This window comes from Alosa sapidissima, chromosome 8 (assembly GCF_018492685.1).
Source record: "Alosa sapidissima isolate fAloSap1 chromosome 8, fAloSap1.pri, whole genome shotgun sequence".
Lineage (NCBI taxonomy): Eukaryota > Metazoa > Chordata > Actinopteri > Clupeiformes > Clupeidae > Alosa > Alosa sapidissima.
Window position 1 is genome coordinate 12,760,509 of NC_055964.1, and position 25,506 is coordinate 12,786,014.

Below are 25,506 nucleotides of genomic sequence, written 5' to 3' on the forward strand. Positions count from 1 at the left end.
GGCTGATGCTTAGGGGAATTATCTTCATGCTCCAAAGGCCTGATTTCTGAAATGAGCGATGTGTCGCATCAGTGTTACAGAGAGTTTCTTGTTTTTCTGTAATGTCGGCTTATTAGCGGTGTGGCAGTTGATAAGAAACAATGGAACAACACAAAGATGTTTTTGAGCTTTTGAGTTTTTGAGTCTTCAATACACTAATAACATAATGATGAATCACCCTTAAGTGAGTTGATAATGCACTCCAAAGTCAATGTTTGGCAGGTTAAGAGTTTATAATGACTTTGTTAGGCCTGTCTGGCTTGAGGTAATTATGGCATAATCCTCCTTGATTGTGACTTTCTCCACTTCTATCAAGATGGTTTTTCCAGTTGAGGGCTTGTTTGTTCACTTGGCTTCTAATAATGTGCTTGCTTGTAGGGGACATGGTCTCCTCTTAAGCTCTGGCGTTTGAGTTATGCCGTCCGCTGAGGCGCACAATTAAACTTAATTATGTCATGCGGCAGGGCCACATTAGAGCACTCTCAGAGAATGTGCAGGTGTACAAAAAAATCCCCCTGCTGGCACTTCAGTGTGCATTTGAATGCCACTAAACTAAGCACAGAATTTGTTTTTTTCTTTAAAAGCATTAGGGACACACAGCCAGTTGGAAGGATTATAACCTGCTGTGAGACTTTTTGGTAAATCTCAACCACAGTTGTCATATTGGCAATGCAAGACATTCACTAGCACACCAGACAAACACTAGCAAACAGTCTGAGGAGAAAAAAGTTATACCGTTGTATGTATTGTTTATACCGTTGAGATGGTCTGTTTACACAAAATCACTCAAATATATCTGTTCAGACAAACATGTTCGCCACAAATGTTTGCCTCTGTTCAAGAAAGGTCTTGCCAGGGAATCCCTAATTTCATACTGTTTGCAATGTACTATGTCATATTTTGTTTGGCTTTTTGACATCAGAAAAATGAGAAAAGGCTGCACTTTGCCTACATCAATCTTTTTGTTGCAGAGACACGTTTCTGAGTGGTGCCTTCTTCAGTATAATGCAGGAGAGATGCTGTGCCGAAATGCATCTGTGCAATAAAAAGATTGATGTATGCAAAGTGTGGCCATTTCTCCTTTTCTGATTGCTTCTAAGTTTGGCCCAGCACACTACCGTAAAACAAATAAGAGAATGAGAATAGAGAAGACTGCCCTGCTCCTACCCTGGAATTCTATGGCTTTTTGATATACCTGTTATAAAAGATATTCAAAATGTAGAAGGGATACAAATGAAGTTGTTTCTTGGTTGAAAACACTAACTGATCAAAAACATGAGAAAGGTCTTTTTTCCCTCTGCATTTCAGAGGTCAGAGAAAGGACTAGTCAGTTTGTTGGTTGTACTCAACAGTCCACCGAGGATTCATCAGTCACTATGGAAGCAGAGACCTAAAGCCAGCAATGACCCGTGGAAGTTGGGCAGTGCTGACCATACACGTGGGAAGCCAAAGCTATTTCCATTTTAACTATGGCCAAGGTCTTCTTTGTATCAGGACCCTGTAGAAATAATTTTAGTGTGAAACGACAGTAGTGGAGGCCTGTAATTTTAGCACAGCAATCATGAATCAGAATAATTCATAATTGGAAGCTTGTCAAATAGGCGAGAACAAAGTGGTGGTGCAGCTAGCAAATTATTGCAATTTTTTTTTCCAGATTTGTTTTGAGACTACACAATTGGAAAGTAATTATTATCGTTCTATTTGTTTCCATCGTTTAAATGTTTTGTTTGTTTTGAAAGCTTCAACTTGTTGAGTAGGCTAGTTGCCGGTATCCCAACTATTATTCTATGCATTTATATACATTTTTATCATCAAGTCTCTTCCTTTCAACCACATCTGTTCGTATGTTTAGTCAGTATTTATGGGAAATCAGTTATCTTTGTGGACCAGTTCAAAGTTGTGTAAACTCAGGAGCACTCAATTAAGTTGCAGTCCATTCAAAACTTGGTAGCAGTAGAAATGAAATTCACATCATCTGGCTGCACTAGTCTTGTTTGACCTTGGTGGCAGTTTCAAACCACAGTGCTCATCAGGTTGCTATGGCAATGCGTGTGTCTATTGAATGTGAACAGTTTGCTCAGGTTTTCCCAGACTGTTCGACAGAAACCCGCTGATTATAAGGTCTAGTCATTACTCCTCATCACTGTCCATTCACTCCTCATTATCTTTCTGCTGCGTCTCACTCTTTTACGCAGACTCCAATAGAACTCTTCACTCCATGTCAAAGAGTGATTTGAGAGCCACATTGTTAACTTGCTTGAATTAATGTTGTGAAAGTATCACTCACACATGTCTTTTTATTATTTTATTTACACGTCTGCCTCAGTGCACCTGTAACAGATTGCAGGTGTTGCAGGTCTTTTTCCTGTGACTTTAAGGGTGTCATTCATTTTCAGCGGGGAGTGAGGTTTTGTATTCATGCCAGCTATATTTTATTATGGTTTTAATGAGATTAAGTGCTTGACATTATTGTTGGATTCTCATACCTGGAGACTTGGAAGAAGACTCCAGTACTATAGACTCTGAGGAGAAATGAGCCAATACATTATCTTACTGACACATATGTTTGTCAGTGAGCATCAAGAGCATGTTGAGGGACGACAGTGTTGCCCTTGGTTGGCCTGCAATTCCACAGTGTCTTCTACTCAGTAGCAGGAAACCATAACCGCCTGATGAGCTTGTCTGGTTTCCATCCACCCAGCGAGGAATGCTGTCGCCTCCCCAGCGCCCAATCAAAAGGGGGGATACACCTCGAGGTGTGCTTTTGATCCGACTAATTTATGTGCCAGGACTTTGTGAGCGAGCGAGAGACAAGAGATAGAAAGAGAAGGAGAGAGAGAGAAAGAGAGAGAGAGAGAGAGAGAGCGTTGCGGTGGGCTCTTGTGAGGAGAATACCAATGCACCGCCTTTTGTGTCTGTCTCCCTAGCTTAAGCCCTGCGTCCTCCTCACTTTTGCTGGCAGGTGACGCAGACACCCCTTTTTTCTTTCCTCTCCTTCTTCTTCTTCATCTTCTCTTTATTCTTCTCCTTTCCCCAGCCGGCTGAAAGCAGAGGCACAGGGATGGGGCTCAATCTCGGAGCTCAGTTGATGATTCCCCTATTTTCATTCTTACTTGTCTCTCTTAATCCCCTCCTCAGCACAAGACAACAGGGAGATTCTCATTGAAATGCTCCTCCATTTCCCAGTGTGACGGCTTTAGGGAGTCATAAAACCAGCATAATCATATTTACATGTCTGAAGGGGGGCTCTTCCTAGGAGACTGTGAGCAAGAGACTTTGTGCGGTAGAAAGCCGTGGCCAATTTTTTTTATTTTTTTTTCAGTGTTGTATCGCGTGCTGTGAAGGGTCAGTGATTAGTAGACTCATTGATGGCACAGTCTGTAGACTTGGACCGGAATCAGTTTCCTAATGAATCTGCGTCAGACCTTGGGTCTTATAGCAGTGGCTGTGTGAGTGCTGCTGGTATTCTGGTGTGTAGGAGGTATGCAGATATGCACAGAGCATACTTCAGAGAGAGAGAAGAGAGAGAGAGAGAGAGAGAGAGAGAGAGAGAGAGAGAGAGAGAGAGAGAGAGAGAGAGAGAGAGAAATTGCTATTTGTGGTGCTGAAATATACTGTAGGCCTGTGCATATTCCCAAATGGATTTGAGAGCAAGGAACTTCAAAATAAAAATGTGTTTCATTTCATTGTTTATTTATTTGAGATGTTAGCATACTGCAGAAATATATGGAACAGTGGTCTGGTGATACTGCATACTGTATGCAAGGCATGACACAGAGTTTTATTACAGTTGATGTATCCATGATTTATTGCCCAAAACTTTTGTAAAATTGTACTTCCTAATTCATGACTATGGTTGTTAACCCTTTAACTAGCACACCATGATAAAAGTGATGATTTGTTTTGTTTGTTTTATCTTGCTCTATTAGGCTAGTATGAAAAATCTGTGATTTCAACCTTTGAACATTCACCAATATCAAAATGTATTTATTGCATATTGGAACATTACACTTGTATTGTGTAGGACACAAAACTTGGTCACGTACAAATAATAGTATTTGGCAAACTGCTTAGCATATGCAGCAAGGACGCTATCGCTAGGTTGGTAACGTTAGCAATGGCGGTCGAACAAAGTCAATTTACCGCGATCTACAGCTGACAAACATTACCTAGTGGCTCGAGAGCAAATTCTACAATATCTCCTTTGCTTAATCAAAATTATGAATTATGTTTAACAGATGTTTACTTACCAGTCAAGAAGAAATGTCGCAAGTTCCCTAGATTAACGTGTATTTGCTTGCTTCCCATCTGATATTCTTTTCGCCTCAGATCGAGTTTTTTTTAGCTGGAGGCGATGGAGGTCTCTTCGGTCTCTTCCTAGAACTTTTCGGCCATTCTCGCAGTACACTTCACTGTAGAACTTGAACTCCGTCGGGGAGGGGAGGAGCAGGAGGGGGTGGGAGCAGAGCGTGCGTAATTCCGTTGTCTCTTTCTCGACTGCTCTGGGCTGCACTGAAGACGGTTTGGCCGGTATGTTACTCCCTGTCGCCACCTCAGACATAAACTGGTATTGCAAGACTGGACGACCCGGGGCTAGTCGGTTAGCACGCTAATTCTGGAGGAGATCTCTGCAATGCTATGCATATTCTTCGATTAGAAAATGTCAGTAGTGTTATTTCTTCACATTCTATTGATATGTATAGTTGATTTTTGAATGCATTACACTTCAAAAGTTCACAAAAAAGACACATTGTGTCTTTAAGTAAATTTACCATTGAAATGAATGGGATTCTATGGATTTAGGTGAAGAACGTGTACACATAATACATTTTGGTCTGTACCATGAAGAGAAAACTGATTCAACTATATATTCCATATATTTTCTGAAAGCTTAGACACTCAGGATGTGATCTAACATGACATGAGACATGTCCCACCCTCCTCATTAGTATGCTGCCCATGCATTACACATTGGGTATTGGTAAATCGGGTATACAGTATGGCTGATACCTTTAGGTCTCTGCCATTTAGGAAAAACTGGTTCAACCATATATTTTCTGAAAGCTTACACTCTCAGGATGTGATCTAACATGACATGAAACATGTCCCACCCTCCTCATTAGTATGCATATAGTTGAATCAGTTTCCCCTTCATGGTACAGACCAAAATGTATAGAATTGCATTGACTTACATAGTTAATAAGCCTATTTGATAGATTTTATGCGTATGCATGCTTTTTACACATATATCTGTTGTGTTTACAGTAGTAGTAAATATTTGAAAACAGTATATAATGGTTAATATGATTAATTCATAAACTTTGACATGTTTTCTAGTATTATCTATACGGACCTGACTTCCCATAAACTGGCACTTCAACCGTTTGGTTGAGCATGTTTTCAAAAAAATATTTGACCATGAAAATATGTATATATGTTTAATGTAAGTTAATACATGTGTTATTCCACTTCATTTTAACATAATAATGAAGAAAAAAAAGTCTTAATTTTGAAAACTTGGTTGATGTGATTCCACAAAATATGGCCGAAATCGCGTAAATTAATTTTTTAAATCGCGTATGATGAGAAGGTTTGGCCTTCGACATTACAGAGGTACTGAGCAAATATGTTTGTGCTTAACATGTAGTGCTCAAGTGGTAGATATGGCTCCATATGTTTGAACTCAAAACAGTTGGATTTTTTGGTAAGATATGGTGTCTTAAAGTGTGCTCTACAAACGGTTGAGCAGGCAGTTAAAGGGATGCATGTTACGGTATTCATTCAATTCCACTTTAAAGCTAAACTGAGAAAAGAATTAAGTGGAAACATACAGTATGAAATGCAATTCTTTCTATAGTTGGTGTATACAGTCAACATACCCTGACCAATCTCAAAGCATTGAGGGGAGGTGGGAGGAACCAGTTGGTTATGCTATTCACACACCAGGATATGGCCCTGCTGCCCTTAATTGTTGCTCAATTTGCATAACTTACTGAGCACAGGGCATTCTCATTAGACAGGCACATGGCTATTCCCATCAATAGTCCGGTCACCTGCTGCAGGTAATTTGATCAGATCCTATTTGATTTATTAGCACAGCAGTGTTTATCCACGGCGCCTGAATGAGTGCATCTGGGGGAAGGCAATATTAAATAACAAACAGCGCAAATTCAATAAATACCTCATCTCAGTGCATCCAAATGAGAGAGAAAGCCTTGCTAATTGCCTTAGTGTCTGCTTCAAAGAAAATTACTCTTGTCTGTCCCCCCCCCTCTCTCTTTCCCTCCCCACCCCATCTCCACCCCCCCCCTCTTCTTGGCTCCTACAGATGTTAATGAATGCGAAAGGGACCCATGCAAAAACGGGGGCATCTGCACGGACCTGGTTGCCAACTACTCCTGTGAATGCCCAGGGGAGTATATGGGGAGGAACTGCCAATACAGTAAGTGTGCTAATTCCCCCCTTCTTCACACAGTACTGTCTGCCTGTTGTTCCATGTCTACCTCTGTAGATTGTTGATTGTTGAGTTTTCTCAAGATTTGCCGTAGCAATGTGGTCTTCTCTGTTTTACCTTTGTATTGCTCTATCTATGTGACTTTCTGTCTGCATATTTTGCTGTCTATATAGACAGCCATTGTGTAAATTGCTTTGGAAAATCCATGGCCCTTGAAAGGTATCTGAATGTAAAAGAGAGGTATAGGTATAGGCAGATCAAGTTTTTCTCTATGGGCTGGAATAAGCAGTGCTTCAGGGGCACCTTAATACAACCTGAGGCCCCTGGGCTATATGCTTCTAAGCCCCCCCCCCAAACCGCAAATATTAATTATGATACCCGACCCACGATCTGACCCACCTATTTACATAACGTGCGCTTTTAGTTGATAGGCCTATAGCCTAACATGCAGTGTAGCCTATCATTATTGAGCCTATGTAAAACCTTTACATGAACAGGAACAGAAAGCCCTCCTTAATCACGTCAGCCTACCCATGACATCGCTTATCAAAAAGGCTAGCCTACTGCATGAAAACAACAGCGTTGAACTTTTACAACACTAGTCTATAGGCTAAGTTAAAAGATGGGGCACATATGGATGTTTCAAGCTTTTCAAAAGTGCATGTTTGTCGTGTCGGGGGGTTCCCCAAGAGGTTTTTTGAAATTCTGTCTAACACACCATTCTAACGCAGATAGGGAGGGACAGAAATACTTTTAGCCTAGATGTGACGTGATTATATTGGCTACTTTATGCATTATCACTACACGTTAACAATCAGAAAACATAACATAGTGTAACGATTTCATAGCGACACACACAGTTGTCCAATCAAAAGGTTTATTAGCTGAGAACGAGAGCAGGGACACAGACACAGAACTCAATACACACGGGGCAGGTCAAGTACACACACACACTACACATACTGGGGAGGACGCAGCCCCCCACACAAAAAGGATCACACACGAGGGAGAACTAAAAGGAAAACATGTTACAACAAAGACGCTAACATTACACTCAAAACTAAGGAGAAATACAGACATAAACCCCCAAATGTTCACCCCCGTATCCCAGCATGCCCTGCGTGGGAGAACGCTAACAAGGTCTTGTGCGCCGACGTTACACAGCTCCCCCAACAAGCCCACGAGGTAGCCACATGCTAACGTCGGTGCGCGTTGCCCGCTACTCAGTTCAGTGTGACAGTACCGCCAACAACACGTGGGGTGCACACGCCGCAGGAGCTCACTCAACGGGGAGCCACGCTGCTAATAATCCAGTGCGGGCGTGCTAGCAACCACGTGGCCGTCCCCGCTCGTCACCAGCTCCCTCTCAGCAGCCGCCCTCAGGCTGCACTTTCCGCGGCGTGTCACCGCGGCACTCCTCCTCTCCTGGCGGGGCCCTAGGTGGACTTTCAACCGTCGACACTGTACCAATACTTAGACCACAGTATGTTTACATTCCAATACTACTACAACTGATCCTTTCCCTTTCAACTGTTGGTCTTATCCTGAATCGCAACAGTGAGGTGTCTAAACTGGAAACTGGAGAGTACGAATCAGTATTTTAACAAATTAATGTTTCGGGTTATGCTGGACCCAGGTCTTGAATGTAGGGGTCACTGAAAGTCTAATTTGAGGTCACAGTGGACGCAATGCGTATAATGTTTTCAGTATCACTGACGATCACCTTGGCTTGTGGTCATGCCAGACCAACAGCAACAAGAAAATTAGTCTGTGACTGTGAAAAATCAATTTAATTTAGTTGCATCGGTCGCAAGCCAGTTGCAGGAGAAAATATCACAGCTTCCCACAGGAAAAGGGCACTCTCACTATTCAGACCTACTCGATTCTGACAGACGCAGACATAAAGCCAGGAGATCGTGCTCACGGAGAGGGCATATGGGATTGGTGGAAAGGGAAGTTAAGTTTTCTTGTGATAGAAAATGAATGATTGCTACAACTTTATTTCATTGTAGAAACCCTGAATTCAGGCCCCATTTAAGGGCTATTCATTGTGTTTTGCATCTGCATTATCTACTGTGTTTTTACAGTGTCACAGTCACAGAAGAAATAACACAAAAAATACTTTATATTTGACAATATGAACCCTCAGTACTACACAATCATAGATTAATTTCCCAGGCTGCACCTTTTGACCTAGTTAATCAATCAGTGATGAACCCTATGTGAACAGAGCTCCCAAACAAAGGGCAGGCAGCTGCCACACTATGGACTACTGGCAGGATTAATTGAGGGCTGTGTCGTCTAGATAGCAACCTTTTGCACAGAGAGAAATGTCACTTCAATTTGCCTTGACATTTAGAGTCTGCCAATACATCAATCCTGATGTGCGACTGACATAAACATATTGTCATAGTGTTTGCATGTTTGCTCGAGCCCCCAGTGTGTCTTTTTTTCTTTTTTGGTTGTGTTGTTTTTCCTCCTAAATTGAGTAGTCTCTGTCATCAGGAAAGTGACAAGATAATTAAGGATATTTCCTTGCTATTGTTGCATCTGTGCCACAGAAGTTTGATGGTGTGAGCACCTCATTGCTGATCATCTCTCATTACTGAATGGTGCCTCAGCAGTGGACTAGTTGGGTATTTAATGAACTACTCTGTAACCAACCATATTCTAGGTTCTTGAAGGTCAAAATTCCATGATGGCATTTAGTCATACAGTTATATTTTATATGTATGATGAAGACATACACATATCTATATGGATCTATTTTAATGTGTTCTCTCAAGGGGTCAAACCCATGACCTTGGAGTTGTTAGCAACTTCCTCCGCCTGCTCATGTACAAGAACCAAGCAATAACTTGCAAAATGCACCATGAGGATAGACTACATAGTGAAGGATCTGAAGCTTTCTTTCTTTTTTTGATCAGTCTCTGGTTTTATTTTCGTCGGATCCCCTCAGAAAAACAATGGCAGTCCAGTGGTTTATAAACTGCCTGCGTTTGCCCTCTGACTGAGGCACGAAGACACAAGAGAGATGTGTGGAAGGCTACATTCGTGTGTGTGTGTTAGAGATGGTGTGTGTATGTGTGTGTGTGTGTGCGCGTGCGCGTGCGTGTGCCCGTGTGCATGCGCGCGCGCGTGTGTGTGTGTGTGTGCACGCGCTCGTGCGCATGTGTGTGTGTGCGTGTGTGTGTGTGTGTGCGTGTGCGTGCATTTCAGGGAGAGTATGAGAGAGTAGGATATAGTGACAGAGAGTTAGAGAGAGGATGTGTGTGTGTGTGTGTGAGAGAGAGAGAAAATAAAGACAGAGTGAGAGATGAAGAGAAAGGAGAGGGAGAATGAGAGAGAGAGAGAGAGAGAGAGAGAGAGAGCAGATGAATGGAGTGAGCTGGAGAGGAGAGAGGGCGGATCACGTGGCTGTGGCCAGACCTGCAGAGCCTCCTAGAGAATACTGAAGGCCCTCTGCCGAGAGACACGGAGAGCAGACGAGGACAACGGATCCAATGAGACCTTTTTAAGTGGTGGAGGGCGAAGGGAGGAGTTTAGCTGGTTTATATATGTATGTGTATTTATTTTATTTCCACTGGACACCGAACACAACAGAACCCAATGACTTTCACAGCTATTAAAAGTGCCTCTCTCAGGACTGATGTGAACTTGGCTATTGTCCTTCCTTCCAGTAGTTGGAGTGATGTTGTATGTGCATCAGTAATCTCAGCCACATGGTGAATTGTCCCCAACTTAACCTTATGCTGTCCCCCTTACCTCACAAAAGACATGATAGCCATCTGTTTCAAGCCTAATAACTTCAAGATAGTTTTATTGGAGTGAACGGCCTCTGTAATGCAGTTTAATTCAGCCTCATGTGTTTATATAACATGGCGCAGCTAGATCCCCAAGCTTGAGCGATGTAGAGCAAGCACTTACTGTCAGTGTGTATGGTACATAATAATAATAATAATAATAATATGTTTATTTTATATAGCGCCTTTTCTCAAACCAAAGGTCGTTTTACATAGTAGGAAGGCAAGGAAACATAACAGCAAACAAACAAAACAATACAACAAAGGACAGGCACAAAGAGGTTGGGGGAGGATGTAGGGTGGAGCAAGGTTGTGGAGGGCTTTGAAGGTGAGTAGTAGTACTTTGTATTTGGTGCGGGACGGAACTGGTAGCCAATGGAGTTGATGGAGAATAGGGGTGATGTGCCTGGCTGCAGAGTTTTGAATATATTGTAGTCTTTGAAGGGATTCAGTGGGGAGACCAAGTGAGTTGCAGTAATCTAGACGGGACATAATGAAGGCGTGAACCAAAGTCTGTGCGTCACTAACAGAGAGGAAGGGTCAGAGGCAGGCAATGTTACGGCGATGAAAGAAGGCAGTCTTAGTGAGTGATTTAATATGAGGATCAAAGCTGAGGGTGGAGTCAAGCTAAATGCCAAGGTTTTTAAAAACAGGAGAGTGGACAGGTGAACCAGGAGTGAGACTGGGAGATTTGGTGAGGATGCTTTTAGGGCCAATCAGCAGAATTTTGGATTTGTCTGTGTTGAGCTTTAGGTTTTAGGAGTTTGTCCACAGTCCTAAATAGGGTTGTATATGTCAGTTTTGCACAGAGAGAAGTGCATCCATGTTTTAATGACATGATGGCATACAATATTCCAACCTCATATTGTGGTGCCTTCTCTTGGTTGACTCCCACACAATATCAACTGGTATGTGTGCGCGCACACACACACACACACACACACACACATTACTTACTGTAGCCATACGCCTACACACAGACTGTTCACTGTTTACACTAAACCCATGCACACCCAATGCCACACAAATCTCTTTCTCATGTACACTTACACCTACAAACATAACACACACACACACACACACACACACACACACACACACACACACGCTCATGTAAATATACTCCAAAGACTGAAAAAAAAATCCCACACCTAAGTCATACATCTTCACTTTGGGCTGTCCTTACCACCCCCATCATCACACACACACACACACACACACACACACACACACACACACACACACCTCTCTGTCAGCCTGGCTGTGGGCCTGTTAACTCACCAAGCCCACAGGTAGGCTGGGCTCACTGAGTGATGTGCCTATGGTATCAAGGCTGGGTGGTGTGGCGTGGTGTGGCGTGGTGTGGCGTAGTACGGCGCAGCGGCATTAGCGATGGCAGCTGTCAGCAGGCTGATGTATGGCCGCTGGGTCGGGGTGTCGGAGGCCCCCGGAGCGCCAACCACAGCTGGCACTGCGGCCGGCTGGCGGCCGGCTCATTAGAGCAGCAGGGTCATTGGGCGCAGGCAGAGGCCGAGCGCCGCGCAGGGGATGGCCGGGGGAAGGGGAGAGGTGGGATGGGGTAGTGAGTGAGATGAGGCACTCGGAAGGAGTGTTGTGTGTGTGTGTGTGTGTGTGTGTGTGTGTGTGTGTGTGTGTGTGTGTGTGTGTGTGTGTGTGTGTGTGAGTGTGAGAGAGAGAGAGACAGAGACAGAGACAGAGACAGAGAGAGAGACTAGTATGTGGAACATGTGGAACATGCGGAAAATATTATGTAATGCTTGAGCTACTGAGATCTCCATTACACTTCGTCATAACTGTAGTTAATCAGTTAGTTGGTGTGCGTGTGTGTGTGTGTGTGTGTGTATGTGTGTGTGTGTGACAGAGTGTGTGTGTCTGTGTGTGTGTGTGAGAGAGAGAGAGGGGGGGGGGATTGTGTTTTTTTTTGTATGTGGACATAAGTGTGTCAGAGTGTGTGCGAGCATGCTGTAGTTCATGCTTGTGTGTACCTTTCACTTTTTGTATTCAGTAGTTGGTCTTTGTCTAGGAACCCTCATGATTCATGAGCAATTCATATTTTACATGTAATGTCTTCAGAGAATGGAATATGCTAATGCTAATTGGATTTTCTGTTGGAGGCGAAACTCTGAGCTTCCATCTGTCATTTTACAATTAAAGGAAGCCTGCATTACAATAATACAAATAGACAGAGGATTACTTCTTTGACTATAATCATATTTATCAGAGCTCAGTACAATGCCAGTGGATTGTTTTAGAAGGATGCTTCCCTGTTTTGCAAACCATGTTAGTGTTATTGGTGCTGGAATGTCGCTTCAATTAGATGGTGATATCTCCCCTTACGAAACACCAATAAGGGAGGGAAATGAACACTGAGAACATATTTCTACGTCTTCAGAAGCTGTGTGATCTGAAGTGCAGATTAAACAAACTAAAAAAAAGGCAGACTAAGAAAAGTGGTATTGTTTTGACACTCTTCAAGCCGGGAGGCTGGGATTTTTCCACAGAAAGCTATCCGGCTCAGAGTGTGTCATGCATATAGGTGTCATAAGTTTATTCTGTGATGTGCTTCTCTTTGATTCCTCTCAAACTGCTTTTTGATTGAGGGATAAAACAGGGATGTGCAAGTGTGTGTGTGTGTGTGTGCGTGCATGTGTGTGTGTGCGGGGAGATTTCCTTTAGTTCTCCAAACAGAACCATGGTGCAATTGAAACACTTCCCTCACACGCCTCTTCAGAAGCCCTCCTTCAGCGCTGGTTAGCATTCATGGTCCTGTAACAGGGAAAGTGCAAGGAATGTCAAGGCTCAAATGGAATTGAAGTTGTATCTCAACACAACGTCTTATCCATCAGTAAACCAATTGCAAACCCCACGCACCCCCACCCCCTTGCAAAACCATTTTCTCTTGTGAAAAAGGTGCAAGAAAAAAATAACCTAATGAATACTTTTATTTGACTTCTCAGTCGCCACAAGACAATTTCATTATTTGCAGAAGATGAGAATGGATATAGGGCAGGAAAGGTTCACCAGGTATGGAAAGCTCCCATAAATGTGTATGGCCTGGCCGATGGAGAACATGGCAAAAAAATGTGTTTTGAGGGAAATATCGAGGGAAAGCCATCAACATATAGATGCCTGCGTGACAGGTTTGTGATTAGGTTTTATATAAATGTTCCCATTCTCTATAGGACCCATGTAATTGGGCCATATAACAAACGGTCTAAGGGTCTAATGCGATAGTCTGTAATAATGATGTTTTCATCCATGTTGTTTAGCCTTCCATTCATTGTTATGTTGCACTTTCTTCCATTTTAGGCAAACAGTAGCCATGTTTTGTCTGAAATGCTGTCACATCGTCAGCGGGGTCTAAGGTCACCAAGTGACAGCTCAGCAAGTCGTCAGTATTGACATGCCCTAACAGTGGGGCAAACAGTTGTAGGGGAGTGAGTTACAAAATGCAGCGTGTGACAGTACCAAGCTTCTTTCACACTTCTAGCAGTCTGACAGCATAAGTGAACATATCGCTGGCTCTCAAGAGAACAGCGAGTTCATGCATGCAGTGTTGCTTGCGTGCTTGTGTGAAATAAGTCATGCCTCCTGCTGGTCTGATCTTGTCGCTCACCATGGCAGTTTGGTATGTGGTGCCGTTTGTCATGGAAGTGAACTTGCTGGCACTGCAGATTTGCTGAATTTGTGGTTACGGATGAGTTACTCCCAGTCGTGCATTTTGATTGGAACAATCGCACTGGAAAGTTTGACTCCCTCTGTCATTGTCCTTGCTTTGCAAATCAAAGTATGAAAGTGTCCTAGTATAAATCATTTTATAGGTAGTCAGCAAAAACAATACAGAAAATAATAAGTATTATTGTCATTTCCATTTTTACCATTATTATTTATTAATACCCCCTTAGGTTATGACATTATTGTGAATATCAGCACAGCTGTGATTGTGTTATGTCTGTTTAATACAGCTGTGCTGGTACTATCCTCAGGGAAAATCTTTTAGCTAGACTGGGCTAATGAAGTATGCATGAAGTATGCTCTGTTCCATTTCAAGTAGGGCGAGTTACCTTGCTGAGTATCCGGAAAGAAATGACAAATGCATTGACCAGAGAAAACATGTGTATCTGCAACAGTCTTGAGACAGGAAACTAGGGTAGATAGTTTATGCAGAACAGAAAAAAACAAGTAAAGATAGCCTTGCCTCGGGAAGCAAAAAATAAAAAGGAAATTAATAGACTGAAATCACTTATGCAGTTTCTGACCACAATAAATCTTTAATTCTTCACAAAGTTTTATTGAGTCCACCGTATCACTCCCCTTGTTCAGGGAATAGTCTCCCAGTGTCAAACACTTAAGTATTGTATCTTATTTACGCACACAGATATCAGATAACTATTCTGGGATCCTTTAACATGGAGGTGTTATTGGGCACAACACATCACGCTACAGCTGGTGGTAGTGGGTGAGCTGCTGAACATAGGGGCTCATATGGTCTATGCAAGGTCATTCAAGATACAAGGAAATATGATATTTGATATATATGGACAACCTTGATAATAAATGTTTTTTGCTATACCAGCACGAGCACAGACTTATACAGCTCCGTGGGCTTTAGCTGTATCTTACTTTGTCTCCTTTAGCAATCCTCTTTTCCCAGGCAGTGGCACTATCTTGGCTGTGCCAGCACACTGTTGATACAGCCCTAAAAAGATATATTGCGAGGAGGTATCACAACCACTATTAATGCTTCAGTGAGCAAAACACTCTTAAAAGCATTATGCTCCAAGTAGTTAGGAAGCAGCACTGTGTGACGAGACGAAGTGAAAGTGGTTAAAGAAAGAAGGGGCTTCAATCTAATCATGGCCAACGCAGGCCTCTGTATACACGTGCAGGCGCACACAAATACACATAACACATAAACACACACACACACACACACACACACACACACACACACACACACACACACACACACACACACATGTAAAGGAAGTGGTTGGCTTAGGAGACAACAGATACGCTTGAGGTAAACAAACCATATATATTTCTCATACTGGGTAGGGGAGGGGAAGATAAAATGTTCTACAGCATGTCATTGTATGTCATTGTATCTGCATTTGTTGTTGACATTTTTGGACTATTTCTGTGCAGATATAGGGTCCTGGCCTGGCTCATAAATAGTTTATAAAAGCTACATGAGCAAAGTGCAATAAACATTGTTAAATTTTCATGAGGCTGGATGGGACAGTTAAGTTCGCTAATACACTGTCAACAACAGATTCCACACTGTGGACATAAAATGCACATGGCCAGGAGCTTCTAAACATCAAACTAATAATAACTCCTCTGAATTAATTTGTAGTGAGGTTAAATAGAGGGAAAAGTTATTAAAAGCCATCCATTATATGTTATAATCATAATAACATAACGGAAAACTGTATTTAAACAATCCAGGATAATAACCGACTGTGGACTAGCTGTGCGGCTTATTGAGTTTAGGGTCAGTTATCTGGTATTGGATGACTGAATATAGCAGTACTGCAAACAAGTTTGTGTTTTGGCATTAGAAAATAAATCTAAAAATAAATAAAACAATTACTTTTATTCTTTCCCATACAATATCCCTTTCCATGGCTTCATTACAAAACAATTACTAGAGAGGGCACCAAAGTTTTTTGCAAAAGAAGGGGGAAGGGGAGCTGGCATGAAATTGGTTCGTAGGAAATAGGATTTCACTCTGATATGCGTGCATTGCTGCTTGATCTGCATCACAAACTCCTAACCTGTCCTTATAACCCAATGTCATTGCTTTACTGACCCACTTATTTCAACAAAGCTGAATGAAAGGGAAGCAGCATAACATCAATCTATGATAGAAGTGATTAATCAAGAGCCTGTATTTTCTCTGAACTGTGTAATTCAATATGATTACGGGACTCCCATCTGATTTCCCTGAATTTGCTGATGCTCAAATCAGACCACACTTGTGACTTACCAATCTCATATACTGTACTTTTCCTTTTATTTCATTCATTTATTTATTTATTTTATAATGAGTCCTTCTTAGAAATGCAAGGACAAACCCGGGTGGGAAAGCTCCCACTTATTGAATTACACCCTCTTAAGTTAGGTAAGGAAACACAGACAGCCACAGAAGCCCCCTTTGTCTGCTGGCACACTGACACAGATGTGCTTCTAAACTTTGAAAGTGCCTGGCATCTGGTCTGGCATGGAGCCTCTAGACAGTTGTACATATATATATATATATTTATATTCTAATGAAATTGTGATGTTATTAAAAACAAGCATTGGAGTCATGCTTCTCCTGTTAGCAACTTTGGCATTTAAGTCCGACCTGTAGTGGTGGTGGGGTGGTGGGGTCATGCTGTCTTTTCATGGAAGCCACAGCTCTTTAAAGGAGGCCCTCAAAGCTGAGAGAAAGCCCATGTCTCCTTTGAAGGGGAAGGACTACCATAGCACCTCGGAGTGCGCCATAATGGGATACTACGACGAGAATGAGTGGTTCAAGAGGGGCGTTATTAAAGAAACAGTAGCCTTGCGTGAGGGCAATGAGAAAGATACAATCATTATGAGCGCGGGCCATCCATCCGTCCTTGGGAATAAGGGTGGTGAAACCGAGGAGACCGGTAGGCAATCAATTTCAATAAGCGAGGGCAAGGACACGCTGTCCCTGAACAAGATAATGCTTGACTTCCCCAAAGAGGACAGGACCAAGGATGATGTTTCCGAAAGCAGGACTCACCCCCACGGTGACTCAGGGGTGGTGGAGTGGAGTCTGCCTGAAAGTGTGTGTTCAGAAGATAGGCCTTCGCCTCCTCCAAAGAATCGCTGCCCCTTCGGTACATGACTCCAAATGCTGTGCATGTTGTCCTCAAATTAAGTGTTTTCCCTTTGCTCCTTGAATATAAATGCTATGTTTAGTTCATGACGCATACTGTATAGTGCAATGAGAGCCAACCTTCAAAATGTTTTCGTTTGCAGTTTCGCATTTGAAAAACCCTACTGAAATGTGGCACTGACTGTCATTCTACCCTTACCCTTTTGCCTTGTGTCTGTGTTACCTTGATAGAGTGCTCTGGACCGCTGGGCATGGAAGGGGGCATCATCTCCAACCAGCAGATCACAGCCTCCTCCACACACCGTGCCCTTTTTGGCCTGCAGAAGTGGTACCCCTACTTCGCCCGTCTCAACAAGAAGGGCCTGGTGAACGCCTGGACCGCCGCTGAGAACGACAGATGGCCCTGGATTCAGGTAACAGATGGGGGGCCAGGCGAAGGAAATAGGAGGCATCCGGCAAAAGAATATTGAGAATGTATAGATAGCAGGGTAAATGTGGCTCGCCAAAACAATCTCAGTTAAACAGGTGATGTAGAGAAAGGGCTTGGTAGAGTTGCTTTTTTATTTATTCGTTTTTTTACTAGTTTAGTATCTGCAGCCACAGTGGCTGTTGTGTTAGTGACATACAAACAGTTTAAAAATGAATCACGGTGATATCAGCTCTCTACAAATGTGACTCTGATTACACTGAAATGTGCTCAACCAACTCCTGTTGAGAGTCGCAAGCAGCTATTAGCATTCCAACCTGCATGCCTGAACCTTTTTCTTTTTTTCTCTAGTCCTAAGTTCCATATTCCATTTAAGTAGGTAGCTGCTTGTTAAAAGGCTGACGTTCAGGCACTGTGCAGTCAGTAAGCGTTCACCTGCTGCATTGACTCACAAACTCGTCTTTCAATTTTTAATGTGTTTTTAGTTTAATCAATTTGATTGATAGCCCAGACGGAGAGGCAGACAGATCAGATTGGATGGTAGTCTGTTCATTCAGCTCGACTGAGATGAGGGCAGAACACCTGCCAAGACCTGCACCTCCAACAGATTGAAAGAGGTTTCTTGACTCTGCAGCACCTCTTTGCCTTTGTTGAGCTGAATTAAGGTTATTACATTGAAATATATTTCAGATGCATTCAGAGACTGACTTGAAGGAAACTGATACTGTGAGAGTCATGTGATGGGTGAGGCGTGAGGTAGACATAATGCCAGCACCTGCTCGGAGATGGAAAGGTGAAAGGCTGAAAGATGTTAAGAGAAAGGGATAGAGAGAGAGTGAACAAAAGAGAGGACTGTATAAGTGATGATGACTGGATGAGAGAGGGAGAGAGAGAGGGAAAAGAGGGAGTATTTATGAGAGAGAAATCTTGAAAATGTAGGCACTTGTGGAATTTGTCTGAGAGCAGCGATCCTCGTCAGAGAAGTGGTACTCACTTAGGAATGATCTATTCTGATAATTAATATGTTTCATCAACTCTTCCCTGCTGAGGTTGGACTTGGTGCAGAATTCATCCTGAGCTGCTTTAGAAGCATGACCTACTAAAGCTGCTCCTCTCACCTCTCTCTCGCTCTCTCTCTATCACACGTACAAACAACACACACACACACACACACACACACACACACACACACACACACACTACCTCTCTCTTTTTTGTCTTTCTCAGACATACAAAGTATCTCTCTATCTTTGTCTCTCTATTGCATATACACATACACTCATACACGCACGCACGCACACGCGCACGCACACGCACACGCACACACAACACACACACACACACACACACATACTGTACACACACAAACACACATACACACACACAGACACAAACACACACACACACACACACACACATACTGTACACACACACACACACACACACACACACACACACACACACACACACACACACACACACACACACACACACACACACACACACAGTAACAATCTGTCTTCATCTGTCTTTCTATTCCTCACCCAACTCAGCCCAGGGCTCTGTAATACTAAGGAACGGATAAATCACACGAGAAGCTTTATGCTGTAAATAATTAATCACTCAGCCCCTGTGTTCACCGGTGTTTGTGTTACACTGAGGATGAGAGAGATAGAGAGAGAGAGAGAGAGACAAGCAAAGTCTGTGAGGAGGAGCAGGAAGGGTGAGAGAGAGAGAGAGAGAGGAAGAGATAGGAGAGGCAGGGGAAAGGAGGAGGGAGGGAGAGAGAGAGAGGGAGAGAGGAGGGGGTGGTATGTGGTTCGTCAGCAGCTGGATCCATGCACACATGAAATTGCTTTGGGACACTCAGGGGAAATATCTTTCAGAATGGGGTCAGAAAACAACAACATTACATAGGGTAACCTGAATGAATTCGCACAGCAACACATGATTGGCATGATTGAAAAAGTGCCACCCTTGGACGTGTTCATTGAAGTCGTGGCCATGTTCTTGTCGCCACCAATGCGGGACGATTCAACAGAGTGAAGGATATCAAGACAAATTAGTTGCTATAATCTCAGTTTATTAGATCTCAATAGTACAGATTATTCAGTAGCATTATTTGATATACAGTTTTTCTCAATTGCTTTGACCTGCTTAAAGAAACTGGGATCCAATTGATTTTCAATTACACCTTCTTTGCACAGCAAAAAGCGCTCACACGTTTTCATCGGGTTCACACATTTCTCACACCCTTTTGCAAAACAGTTAACACAGAAGTTATTAAAAGACCCCAAACTCTATTAGTTTCCCTGTGTTAAACAAAAGGAAACATATGTGAATATATGAATTTCTGTGTGCTTACTGTTAGCCTGGCCCAGCCAACCTAGATCTTCTTTCAAGAACACAATATTTCATAACAGTTTCCCTCAGACAAGAAAAATGTCAAGCCAGTCACCGATGAGAGGGGAAGATGAAAGCAAAAGTTATTGTGACACAACATAACACCCCAAACCTAGTTGTCAAGCTTAATCAGACAGGCAATATGAACATATGGATATTAATCATCCCGTTAGAGCTTATGGAAAATGATGTACATCAATTTAAAGGAGGACAAAAGTGATGACAAGCCCATCATTGGGCAACTCTGTTCACAAACTTCTCCCAGTTTCACACCAGTTATTCCCACATGACATTTCCACTGGGATTTGTTTTCCCCCATGCACATGAACATGATAGGTTTCCTTTATGTCTAGTAGCCTATACTGTTTTGCTGTCTGCATGTGATTGACATATGTGCAGGGTAGAAATTTGACTGAAATTACATTAAATCAGGTTGTTTTAACTAATATAGTGCTGCAAGATGGGGTTTTGTCCACTACAGTACGTTTAAGTTCCCTGTTATAGATAAAATTCCCAGTTTATTCCCATTAATTCCCGTTTATTCCCGTTAATTTCCATATATTTTTGTTAATTCCTATGGAAAGTTTCTTTGAAAATTCCCAGATTTTTGCAACCCTAGTAGGAAGTAAGGAATCTATGATCAATGTGATTGGTAAGGCTGGATCAATGATTTCAAAGTTAGTGCCCATCGAGATGCAATTCATTTTTATTCAATACATTTTGTATTTTCATAGTTTTTCTGATACCAGAAAATGAGAAAGAAATGACACAGCCATAGCAAAAATGAAGGCTGAATCTCCTCATTTTGAGAACTGTATTTTACATTTTGTTGTCCAGTGTGTAATGGTTGATTGAAATCACAGTGTTGCATGTTTTAAATGTTTTAAGAGAGTAAGAGCCTTTTGTAGGCAAAATGTGTCCTTTTGGCCAGAGTGCTCTTGTTTAAACCTGTTTTGAAAATGTGATGTCAGAGTTGACACAAGCATTAAATCAATCAACAAAAACTGTAATGAAACTCACTTGAGAACATCTATCTCAAACACGTACCTCTCTGAGACTAAATCAATTAGTCATTTGTCATTGAAAAAAATCCCATCCCATAAGTGTGTTTACCCAAATTGTCTTTGAAGAGGATTCTTAGCCTAATCTAATTTATTCTGCCCCAGGTGAAGTACCAATTGCAAGAAGTTTAAGGCAACACGGCAACTTTTTGGGAAATTATTTTGTTATGCCTTAGATAATACTTAGATAAGAGGATAACCTTCTAAAAGGGAGCTATAGGCTAACTGGTGTAACTCACTTCCAGTTAATTATGGTAAGCTAGGCTAACAGTGTCATACTGGGTAATTGTACGCACAGAGAAGAGAAGGATGTGTATTCTCTTATCTAACTCCAGGGTAGATGGCAAATAAGATAATTTCCCAAAAAGTTGGCAAGTTCCTTTAAAATATAGTGTTTATTTCTGTTTCAATTCATGCTGTTTTGTTTTGGTCTTACTGTCTTGTGTTTTGTAAGACTTTGTTTGGTTTCTCTAGTGTCATGTTATGCATAAAGGAGTGATCATAAAAAGGGTAATTGGACAATAAAACTACCCAACGCTCCACAATTGTTGCATTCTGCTTATAAATACAGTCTGAATTGGTGCAGAGTGGCTATATATCTTTTACTCAGCAGGGTTGCTGCAAGCAACACTGTTTGGTCTGTAATGAATGAGCTTCTGTGGAATCTCCTTTGCATTTTAGCGCAGCATTTCTATGAGCTGTCTAGCACCATCTGTCCTGGTTTAGATGCATATTGCTGCTGGCAACTGAGTCAACTTGCATTTGGAAATCGGAATAAAAAGGTATTCCCTGGATGCCGGCTTGTTCTCCTCAGGGAATTCCATACTGTAATCATACAAAGGGTACAGTCCAAATTGAATGATTCAGCGTGTTTTTGTTTTTGTTTATTTGTCCTTTTTTTTGTTGTTGTTAGCTTGTGTTTGAGTGTTATGTTCCATTTACATAGCTTGAAATTGGGATATTTCATATCTATTCTATTTAGAGTGGATCAGTACAGTTTTATATTACCTTACCTGGTAATATAAAACCTGTGACTGGTAGGCCTAGTTTTTGACTGTGTATCAGTATCATGATATCATTTTTATTACACGGCTCTTCACAAGGCAAGTAGAACGCTACATTGACTTGAATGGGATTTCCCAAATTTCTAGCGGTCATTATTTCCTAGGAAAGGACCTCAGAAAATTTTTGTTTTGGCAAGTAGCCGTGTAATAAGCGGAATAATGTATAGAACGCCGGTCATTATTGGGAAAATAAGTCCCTTCAGGGCGGAACAAGACCCCTCCGCTGTGCGATAATGACCGGCGTTCTATACATTATCCCTTACATATCACTAACCAGTATTGCAGGGGCAACACCCGGCCTTGAACCTCACCTCAAGCCAAGGCTTTTCACCGGTTCATGAAAAAAAAAACGAAAACCAGGAACTTAATTTTTATATATATTCTGAAACAGAAACGGTTATTTGAAATAATGGTAACCGGTTAATAACATTATTTTTTTCTTGTTCTTTTATTAATACAACAATTAAAATATGTTCCACTTGATAACTGGTGCAGAGTTTGTCTGGATGGTGGACTTGATGACTGCAGACAGTCTCTATAAAGTTAACCTTAAACTGTGTCTGTAAAGTTAACCTTAAAGTGAAATGTGTCTGCCGTTCCTATTTGCAACCAGAGGAGGTAAATATTGTGCTGTGTACCTTATAAATGTTGGTCTTAGACATCAACTTCATTTGAATTTAATTTAGTTAGAGGCTATTATATAAACTAAAACTAATGTTGAAAATCGATAGCTAGCTCCATGCTACTATGATCTGTATACTAGCTATTAGAAAGTGAACCAAATGAAAAAAAAAATCTGGTTTCCTCAAACAGCATGATCTCTGGCTCTATTCAGCCAACTGAGAGGAGGATGAATCACTGTCACCCAGCAGGCCTCATGATTCAACAGGCTCAGTCTATACTTTTCCCTGTGGTAAGATTAAGAGCCATTTGGCCACACCACTGCTAAAGAGATGGGATGATTCACAGCAGCCTACCATGCCATGACACAACCGTCCATTTGCAAACAATTACAGACTGCTTATGTGTCAGGCTGTGTTGGCTTGGGGGCATAGACTTCAATTTTCAGCTTGATGGTGTGTGAAATGTTTCAGAGGTGAAGTTTTTTTCCAACATGACTCATCAGGTACCTCTCAGCATGGATCAGAGAATCACAGAGACTATGTACCTGACTCTTTTCTTTCTACTGTGGCCTATAGGGCAGAATGTAGAAAGTGATATCCAGTGATCATTCCAAAAAAAATAATAATGGGAGGAAATGCAATATACCCCATAAGCACAGAAACCCTGTTCAGATATTTGCTCATAGGGATTTTCAAGTGCTTCAAAACAGCATCAGCAGTGTTCGCAAACAGCGGCTCATGAGATGTGCAAGGGCTACGCCTGCGGCTGGCAAATTGATATCATGATTGGAAAATGACCCCGGTGTAAAGTGGCTGAGGAAGAGTGGGTGAGGGGGGTGTTACATTGATGTATGGCGAATGGAATTGCAAGTGCTCAGTGTCCGTCGTCTAAATCAGTGTCAATTTCTGACCAATGGTGAGAGCCACTCTAAAGTGGCAGATGTTTCAAACGGTTACGCACGCACCATGGCTGTGAAAAGGCATCACTATTAAGCCAAGTATCTTCGGCATCTGTGGTCATTAGGACCATGAAGAGTCACGCCAATTTCTTGTGCGGTAGGTCTTTAATTGCATTGAATTAATTACACCTCTTTTTTTGTCCTCCTCATGGGTGATATGAGAAGCTGGTTATTGTTGCTAAGATCAAAGGGAAAGTAATGGTAAAGGGCGCTTCGCCTTCCATCACCCCTTTTAACGGGTAACTGGTAGCTCTGTGACCGTGAACAGAAAGCAACAAAAGTACTCCAATTAAGCTATTTATGCTTTAGGCTAGCTGTTCAGTCTCACGTTATCGAGCCAGAAGCAGCAGATTGATAGGTTAGTGCAACATTGTCATGGCTCTTTTCAGGCATTTGTTTTGCCTGTACATTTTCATTTTTTTTTTTTCTTTTTTTTAAATGAACGAATGTGTCTTGACTGGAACACAATTTTTGCACACTAATGAGGTCCACAAAGAAATAAAAAAAGAGAGGAACTGCAGAAACAATTGTGCATTTAAATTTGTTTTCGAGCACAATATAAGAACCATCTTATACAGTTTGTGTTGGTAGAGTGTAAGTATTTGGAAAAACAGGAAGTGTGAAATTGAAAGTGTGATGACACCTTTCAGTCTAATGAACATAATTGATGGTGTGACTTGGACAGATGGAAAATGTGAACCCTGTGGTGGAAAGTTCCTGACTCACTGCTCTGTCAGGGGTAGGTGTGTATGAGTGTGTGAGAAGCTTAAAGTGGGTGGGTTGAGCCTAAGGCTTGAGTCATCATCAGTTATTGAATGAGTCGTCAACATCATCATCATCATCATCATCATCATCCTCACCACCACCACCTTCATCATCATGCAGAGCTATTTAAAACTGTAACTACTGTGCTCCCATCTGCTGCACTTTCATTCTTGTTTTTTTTCTCTTCAACACTTGCTAAGGCACAAACAATCTCTCTCTTTCTCTCTCTCTCTCTCTCTCTCACTCACACACACACAGACACACACACACACACAAAGGCACACACACACACACACACACACACACACACACACACACACACTCAAACACTCTCCAACATTTCACACATGACTCACACTCGCACACAGTACATCAAGACAATGACACACTTCCTTGCACCGCTCAGTAGCAAATTGCCTTAGCCTCTGCACTGTGGCTATACTTATGCCATCATTTTATCCCAGTCTCTCAAAGACCTTATTCTCCCTCCCCCCTTACTCTCTCCCTCTCTCTTGCTCTTGCTCTCTTTCTCTCTCTTTCTTTCTCTTGCTCTCCCTCTCTCAGGTTTCACTTTACTTTTGGCAGGCAGTTAAAAAACGAGGGCCCTGACTTACTGGTTTGAGGTGCAGTTCAAAAATAAGGAAGGTCTAAGTGTAGCTACCTCAGAGAGCAGGTTTGCAGGGCTCATGCTGCGTTCATGACACGGAAATTCAGAAATCTTAAAGAAAAAAAAAAACTTGAGCACAAGGTCGGGTCGTATTTTATTTTATTTCGGAGACTTTGAGACGTGCGGAAAGTTTGTGCCCCGAGTTACCCGACCTGACATCACAATCATGCTCTCTCATCATGTCAACCTCTGTTGCAACGACACAATAAAAGGCCATCTTCACTCTCATTACAAATCTGGCAAGGTTATTTATCACGAAATTTACTCTACAAATAGAAAAAAAATTACCTGAGATATTCTCATTCTTGTTCAACCACAGTAAGCAATAACTGATTTATGTGTTCCCTGTAAAGATGAAACAAAA

The 25,506-nt window shown here is 42.0% G+C and overlaps 1 protein-coding gene across 3 annotated transcripts in view; it reads left to right on the forward strand.

Moving 5' to 3' along the window:
- edil3a (EGF-like repeats and discoidin I-like domains 3a) overlaps positions 1 to 25,506 on the forward strand; it is a 127,169-nt gene that overhangs the window by 66,085 nt on the left and 35,578 nt on the right. For all 3 annotated transcript variants that reach the window (XM_042101733.1, XM_042101734.1, XM_042101735.1), the window contains 2 exons: positions 6,368 to 6,481; positions 17,405 to 17,586. In XM_042101733.1, the coding sequence (XP_041957667.1) occupies positions 6,368 to 6,481; positions 17,405 to 17,586 (296 nt within the window). The remainder of the gene's footprint in view (positions 1 to 6,367; positions 6,482 to 17,404; positions 17,587 to 25,506) is intronic.